The sequence below is a fragment of the Suricata suricatta genome, chromosome 2 (genome assembly GCF_006229205.1).
Source record: "Suricata suricatta isolate VVHF042 chromosome 2, meerkat_22Aug2017_6uvM2_HiC, whole genome shotgun sequence".
Classification (NCBI taxonomy): Eukaryota; Metazoa; Chordata; class Mammalia; order Carnivora; family Herpestidae; genus Suricata; species Suricata suricatta.
This window is the reverse complement of record NC_043701.1, coordinates 93,837,827-93,845,702: the sequence shown is the minus strand read 5'-3', so window position 1 is coordinate 93,845,702 and position 7,876 is coordinate 93,837,827. Positions and strand designations below refer to the sequence as shown.

Here is a 7,876-nt window from a genome sequence, read left to right as displayed (position 1 = left end):
ATACCTACCACAGTGGAATAAGTTCTCGTAAGCAAACTGATTCATTTACAGGACATATATCGTGGGCTGACAAAAGAACTTTCCAAATATAATCACATAACCGTCTAACGCATCCCCTGCACTGTCCAAAGGCTCATATGTCTAAATTAGAAATCTGATCGTGTTCTTTCCCTGCTTAACATTCTTCAGTTTCCCCAATTCCTTTTAGGATAAGCCCTGAATTCCCTAGGACGCACACAGTTAGGGATCTAAACTTTGTATCATCTCCAGCCATACAAGACTCCTTACAGGGCCCTGCGCAGGTCATGCCTGCCTTGCTCAGGCCACTCCCAGAGTCTCTCCTTCCTCCTACTCCTTCTACTTGTCATCTGACTCACCCCATAACGTCCATCAAGACTAAACCTGAGATAAAGGGTACTTCAGGAAGACTGCAATGTATGCTTCCTGTTACATTCATGAACATCCAATTCTGAGGAAGAGAATAAGAGAAACAAAGAAAATAGATGACATTAAGAATGGAAGTAAGTAACCTGAAAGCCATCTTAGACATCACTAGAGTAAGTAGGAACGGACAGAAAGGTCAGGTACCCATCAGATAGTCACGAAGCTCTCAGGGAATCACACATTCATTCGGCTCTGTCCGTAACACCCAACTTGGCCCACTTGTGCTCTGGCCAAGACTGAAAGATAAAATCCAGAGCCACTCAGAGGCTACTGTCAGGCACCCACTATGGACAACAGTATTTGTCTTCTCTAATAGAGAACATTAATTTAGCTCCAGGAACCGTATATCATTTCTAACCCTCACTTTAGACCTCTTAACCATACCATAAGCAAGGAAGGCTGCTGGCAGGCAGAGAGAGAACACTGTAAACCTGTATCCTCCAGGCTTTGAGTAGCATGGCCCTTCCTGCCTGTTTGCAACCTATTCTAATATATTAACCTACTGTAATTCCCTTTCTTGCTGTAGGTTTCTAATAACAATAATCCAGGTGATACATACATCTTCATTTGGTCTGTGGGCCTTTCTGCGTGTTTCTCTCTGGAAGTGTACTTGGAGGCTATCATGGCAGAGAGATAATTTTCCAATGCACAAAGGCATCCTGTCACCTCAGACCAGGTCCAGTGTCCTTGGGACTCTTCAAAAATATTTATCACAGTAGTTAGCTCTCCATGCTACAAATTTTTATTTATTAGACTGTGACGTCCTTGACGTCAGGCGCTAAAGCTTCTTACCCCAAGTACCTAACATAATTAGAGAATTAGAGACTGACACATTTTTGTTAAGTTACAAAAGAATCAACAGACATGTTATAACTAATTAGTGCCAACTGAAACCAGCATGCGGGTCTCCTGAATACACCATCAGGCAGAACCAGAACCTCAGACTCTCTCAAGGTCTTGAGTAGGGGTGCGTAAGAATAAAATGTATCACTTAGGGCTCCGTCTTCCCTGTGGTATCTGAGGTGGGGAAGACAAAGGCATTGATGCTGCTAATCACAGGGAAAAAACACCAAGTTTGATTTCCATGTGGAGGTCACGTAGAAAACAATAAATGAGCTAGGATTTCTAAAATCTTATCATATTTCAAAGCATTTTTCACACAGTCATGGCATCAAGTGTCCCTCCCAGATGTCTTCCCCTCCACCCTCTTGAGAGGCAGGAACAACATGTAACATCTTTCCTTTAATTATGGATAGGCCATATCTATTAGATGAACATGACCTTCAATTAAAAGTATCCCGTTCCTCCACCAAGTTCCTTATTTTTTGTTAGGACTTCCGTGAGAATGACAGGGATTTCTAAAACTGAACGCCTCCACCAAGGGGCAGGTAGCTACTTACAACAATCTCTTTGAGCAGAAACTGAGGTAAATAATCCTGGTGCTTTCCTATTTCCCATTAAACGCATTTCCTTCTTTCTCTTCTGATTTAAGCCTTTTCTCTGGCACTGACCCTCCGCATTGAGCCTCATTCTCTTTCTCTTTCCGTCTCCAGTCAGAGGTACCAGCGCCCTCTTACGCTCTCTTCACATTCTTCTCTCTCTTGTTCTCTTCATCTTTCCTCTGTTTTTCCTTGTCTGTTTCTCTTTTTCTCTTTCCAGCTCCTCTGCTCCACTGCTCAGTTCCCCCAGCAGGGTCTCAGAAAACCTGATTAGGAATGTATCTGCAAGAAGACACAAAAGCAAAACAAAAGCCTTGATTTCCAAATGAAGCAGCGACTCCCCAGCTTGACTGTTGCCCCTCACTCTACCAGAACTATAAACTTCTGCCAAAACAATACCAAGACATAATTCATTTTAATTTAATTTACAAATAAGTCAGGTGCTCTGAAATCTTTTTTGAGAAGTAATAGGAAAGAGAAAAGTGATCTTAAAGAGTGTGTATAATTTGGGGAAAGTGTTGGGAATCTGTATCATCATATCCTATTTTTCCATATTTTTGAAAAATAATTTAGTTCTTAATTATGATATATGTTAAAATAGAACTGCCAAAGCATAAAACATAATTTCCATGCACTTGTTCACATAAAGACATCCCAAATGCTGAAACTAGAACTTCATACTTTCAAAGGCATTTTGGAATAGTGACATATTTTTTTTAAATAACTGTTTTTCATTGCCAAACATGGCTCTAAAATTAAGCAAGTAAAATCCCAGATCACAAAATTCTACTAACGTAAAATTAATGTGCTCCCTTAAAATGGTAGTATTTTAGTATATTTTCATAAATATTTTTCTTTTATATTCTACAATAAAAAGAAAATATTAAATCTTCCAAAACATCTGAGGCTTCAATGCCAACTCACATGTATATTTTTAATTAAGAAAAGTGACATAAATCAAATAGGCATCCGCAAAATGACATTCACTGTGCAATATTTTTGCTATTCTGTAAGCCTCCTTCCACAAGTGTCTTTTTAAACAAAGTTCTCTAGGAAATTGTGTCCTCTTGTGGTCACTGGCAAAAACAACATGTTTTGTGCAGGAAGAATCAATCAAAACAATGGAAATAGAATTTAAGGTTTCAGGAAAAGCCATTTATGAAAAAAGGAAACCTCCTGAAGTGTAGAGAATGAAAGTTGTGAGTAATCAGAGTAGGAACTTTATCTGGAAAAACACAGAATATAAGCCATTAGATTTATATTTAAATTGCTTGATGACTAGAAAGAAAAGACAAAAATACTAAGTAGGAAGACTTAATGGGAAGCCAGAATAAAAGCCTCTATGAATATGTACATATTTCTTACATTACTTCTTCAGTTATTCCAGCAGCTCTCTGAAATAAGAGAGTGTCTATTTCACCAAGGATAACTGGTGGAAACGAGGGACACAGCCCGTGTCGCCTGCACACCCAGGAAGCCAGGAAAGGCTGGGTGGGCAGGAGGCTCTTCAAGACACCACACTTTTCCACACTCTGATTCCTCTTTATGTACAAATTCAGCATAACCTGTTTCTTTACCTTACCTTCATTGCGAATGCAGAATGTCAGATATTTTAAAGATTTACTTGAAGATGTGACTTGCTTGTTTAAGGTGCTCTTGGCAACTCAATTTCTTATGCTTTCTCTTTTTTCATTTTACTTCCAGATTGAAAGCTTCACATTTGATAATTTTTACTGCTTATCCTTAAAGAAGTTCAGAAAGAGAAATACAGAATCAGTTAAATTCATGAATTAAAACAACCATGAAAAGAGAAAGAGGATGATCTCTTATTTCAAGTAAGGTGTTCAAACATTAAGGCCGCCCCTGTCACCGAGGAAGCATCTGCTCTCACAGAGTCATCCGAGTCACCTGTGCTGACACACACTTCATATTCCACTTTGACAGAATTCTCTTACTTAACTACCGAACTAGGCAATCCCTGTGGAGTATTTAAAACGGGATGAAATCTAAGATGTCCATTCAACTGCAGCCTTTTCCAATTTGCGCCCCCTTCTGTGTGAATACTCCTGTGCCACATTCATGCAACCCAGAGAAATTATTTCATAAAAGTCTAAACCAGCCTACAGGTGGTAGGTCATCCAAAGAACAAGGAGAAAGAATAAGAGACTGGAGCACTCACCTTTTGTGCAAACCCAACTCCCAAATTTACCATCTAGCTAACGATTCTATAGTATATGGATGTTTCTTTTCCTTCTCTAAACATATTTATAAATGAATGTTACTAAGAGAATGCCAGTGCGTATATATTCAGACCGTAAAACTACTGATACATACATACTTACTGCATTGGCTCAGTAGGAGATTCCTAACTCTGTTTCTCCTAACAGTATTTTTTTTTTTAACACAGCGCACATTCCTCAGGAAGGACTGCGAACATGCCAAGTTTGCAGTTTTGAAAACAAAGCTCGTTTTGAATTATCCGAGTGCAAAAGAAAAACTTTTTTGTTTTCAGTTCATTTTTTTTCAGGGACTTTGTTTTAGAAGCAGACAAAATGACTTAATTTCAATTAATCCAGTATTCCCAAAGAAGACAGTTGTCCACTAACGTCCTTCAAGTCAGGCTGAGTTCAGCCCCAAAGGGAAATTTCTAAAACCGTTTTTTAAGAGCCTAAAATTAGGATTTTAGAACTAAGGATGCTTTCCCCAGCAAGTGCAGACAAGAACATTGTTAGATAAAATATTATGTAGGCTATAGCTACAGAGGATCAGGGTGGGACCAGGAAATATTAGTTTGTAGAGCAGGAGTATCGAGCTCCAGACATTTTGAGAGGTAATTCATTTGGCAAGCCACAGCCTTCTGCTCAAAAAGTAACATGTAGGCACTGAAAACCCCTCTCATTCTCATCATCCATTCCTTCAAAGAGTTCAAGAGAAATTTCTTCTCGCAACTAAAGTCATTCATTGTGACTCTGTCAGGAAGATTCCACACCGGGATGGTTCTAGTTAGGTCATTCATTTTCAACCCTCTTGTAAGCATTCTGGCATCCAGAGCCCAGCCTCAGCCCCGGGGTCCCTGGTGCCCAGCAGCCAGGAGCTCTGCATTCCCTAGAAGTCCAGTTGCTCAGAACAGGGTTGGGTTAACTTGTTTAAGAACTGGTCGTGGAGACTGATGACTTTGCAAGTCTGGCTGGCTAAGGATCCCTGGCTGCTATGCTGCTGAGGACTCGGTTTCTCCTCCAGCTTCTCTGCCCTCATTTCCATCCCCCAACCCCAATTCCCCTTGGTCAGGTAAGGTTTCCCCTTACACTTTGCCCACACTTTCCTGACTTGTTTATCCATAGCCACAGAGGAAAAGGTCCAATTATTCAACCTCTTTAGTTTTTAAGAATTCAACTAAAGGGAAAAGAAAAACAAAATTAAGATTTGAGATTGATCTTTAAAAAAGAGAGAAAGCTAAAGGTGGAGAATTTTCAAGATTTCTGTAGCCGCCACCTTCAAGTAAGAATTGCGGAATAATCTGCAATTCGGATTTATAAGAGATAACACTGGGGAGTGGGGCAGAATTTCTGCCTTATCCTCTGCTTCCAAGAGATAAACTCCTACAGGCAGAAGACGTAAACAAAAGGATGGCTGACGTACAATGAGTTTTGTTTTAAGGATACCTGTCTGCATACTATTAACTGGGGATCAAGAAGAATCTAATTTTCAGACAGGCTCTCATTTTAAAATGCAGCAGGACTCTCCAAGCAGGCCAGTTGGCACGCTGTGGACATTGTTTCTGAATATTTGTAAAAAATGGTGATAGACAAACCCTGCAAGTCACCCCTTCCATGAAAGCACTGCCTTGTTCGCCCCCACGGGAGGGATGCCTCTTGCCCTCACTTCCCCCAGAAGTCTGAACCCTTCTGCCAGCTCCCGGCGCTCCGGACCCCAGGGTTTCCGGACTGAAACTGTGAGCCTCAGCGGGGCACAGCCACTTGGCCTGCCCTCGTGTTGCCTGGGCTCCCTCCTCCTCCTCCTGCCGACACCCGGGGCAATGACCCTCCATCAGGCCCAGGATGGGGTCCTTCGCTAAGTTAATTCTCCCCTGACAGTCCCGTCTGAGGATAGAGTGAGGGGACCTTGGCCTGTGCAGGGCACACAAGCTCAGCACCCCCCAAATCTACCCCCTGAATATCGACTACTGCTTTTGACTTCTGGTTTGCTTTGCAACTTGAGGGATGAACACGAAATGGTTATTCTATTTCAACTCATTCCAATAAAGAGAAGCAAGTCTGGCATTGCAAAGATGAGTTTCTCTTCCACGCGGCTTTCCTTCCAGCCCACCAACTTTTGTTGCGTTCGACTTTCCAGAATCTACATTAACACCCTCCTTGGGGCTCTTTGTTGTTAATGTATGAGACAGAATTGCTTAAAACACAAAAGCGTCCAAGTAACTGGACCGCGTTTGGGTAGCACGAAGCACAACTGCCCACTCCACCTCCTAGGGACGAAGGGTGGAGAAGGTGTCTCTCACAACCGGCAAGCTGCGTTGTGGTCAGAGGCTTTGAACCCTGTCTCACTCTCTCACGAGCCTACCTTTAGAGGTCACAATGCAGGGCCTTATTTGTAGGGTAGGGTAGGGATGAAATGGCCACACGGTCCTCCAACCTTGGGATGGCAGCTCGGGAGATCAGGGCCGAAGCGGAAACGCTGCGCTGTCCCTCTCTGGCCCCGCTGCCTTCTCCAAGGACAAGACTGACTTCGGAGAAACAATGAGTTTATGTCTCTAGCACCGTCGGAGGTGTCACCTTCCGAGTGGTAGGAAGCATTAGGTTGGGTCACTGTGGAGGGAAAAGGAAGGCCCGATGCTTCTCAGGGAGGGTCAGAGCAGGCCGGGGCGCAGATCCACACTCCCCGGGTCGCGGCCACGTCTTCAGAAACGCCCACGGCCTCAGGGCCAGCCGCAGCGGTTTGGCCTTTGGGGCTCTAGGGGACCGTCTACCTGACTATGGGGGGAGCTCCGCGGCTGCCAGTTTCCTTGCCATTGCCCCCGCCCCAGCAATCCTAGAGCCGACCCCACGGACCTAGAGGGTACTGGGGCGAGATAAGGCATCACGCACTGCGTAGAAGCTCTTGCTGCCGCTGCTGTCACAGCCACTCCGGAGGGACTGACACCGCGGCCGAGAGGTCCCCTCCGGCCGCCTTCCGGGGCTGCGCTCGGGTGCGGGGGCGCGGCCCGCGCGCCGCGGCGCGGAAGGAAATCGCCCCGCGCCCGCCTGCGGAGGGCGGCGGGGAGGGAGGAGGGAGGAGGGAGGGCAGCAAGGAGGCGGGCAGAGGGGCCGGCCGCCGGAGCCAGGTCGTTTTTGAATGGTTTGGGAGAACGAATTGTTAGACCCTGAGGAAGGGGGGGTGGGGACGAGGAAGGGGGGCTGGAAAGCGGAAACTTTCCTATAAAACTTCGAAAAGTCCCTCCTCCCCACGTCAGGCCAATGACACCGCTGCCCCCAAACTTTCCGCCTGCACGGAGGTATAAGAGCCTCCAAGTCTGCAGCTTTCGTCCAACTCCCAGACACCTCGCGGGCTCGCCGGCACCGGCAGCGTTTCCAGGAGGCTGAGCAGGGTGTGCGTGCGGCCGTTGGGCGCCTTCTTTTTGGACCTCGGGGCCATCCACACCGTCCCCTCCCCCTCCCGCCTCCCTCCCCGCCTCCCCCGCGCGCCCTCCCCGCGGAGATCCACCCCGTCCCTCCTCCCGCTCCCTCCTCGGCGGGCCGCACCGCCCCGGCCGGCGCCGAGCGCGGGGGAAGCTGGCGGGCTGAGGCGCCCCGCTCTCCTCCTTCTCCCGGGCCGCCCCTCTGCCCCGGGCCTGCGAGGCCGCGCGCTGCCACCTGAGAGATGATGCAGGACGTGTCCAGCTCGCCAGTCTCGCCGGCCGACGACAGCCTGAGCAACAGCGAGGAAGAGCCGGACCGGCAGCAGCCGCCGAGCGGCAAGCGCGGGGGCCGAAAGCGGCG

The 7,876-nt window shown here is 46.2% G+C and overlaps 1 protein-coding gene and 1 long non-coding RNA gene across 2 annotated transcripts in view; one reads left to right on the top strand and one right to left on the bottom strand.

The window, feature by feature from the left end:
* Nucleotides 1-1,170: 1,170 nt before the first annotated feature.
* Nucleotides 1,171-7,086, bottom strand: LOC115307000. Its single transcript, XR_003915521.1, has 3 exons — nt 6,950-7,086; nt 3,466-3,625; nt 1,171-2,165 (listed from the first exon to the last, which is right to left on the bottom strand). It is a non-coding gene; the product is annotated as an uncharacterized LOC115307000 (long non-coding RNA).
* A 536-nt stretch (nt 7,087-7,622) lies between these two features.
* The window catches only part of TWIST1 (twist family bHLH transcription factor 1), a 1,809-nt gene continuing 1,555 nt past the window's right edge, over nt 7,623-7,876 (top strand). The window contains 1 exon segment of the mRNA XM_029957615.1: nt 7,623-7,876. This exon segment is cut by the window's right edge and continues 4 nt beyond it. Within this exon segment, the coding sequence (XP_029813475.1) occupies nt 7,758-7,876 (119 nt within the window). The 5' untranslated portion in view covers nt 7,623-7,757.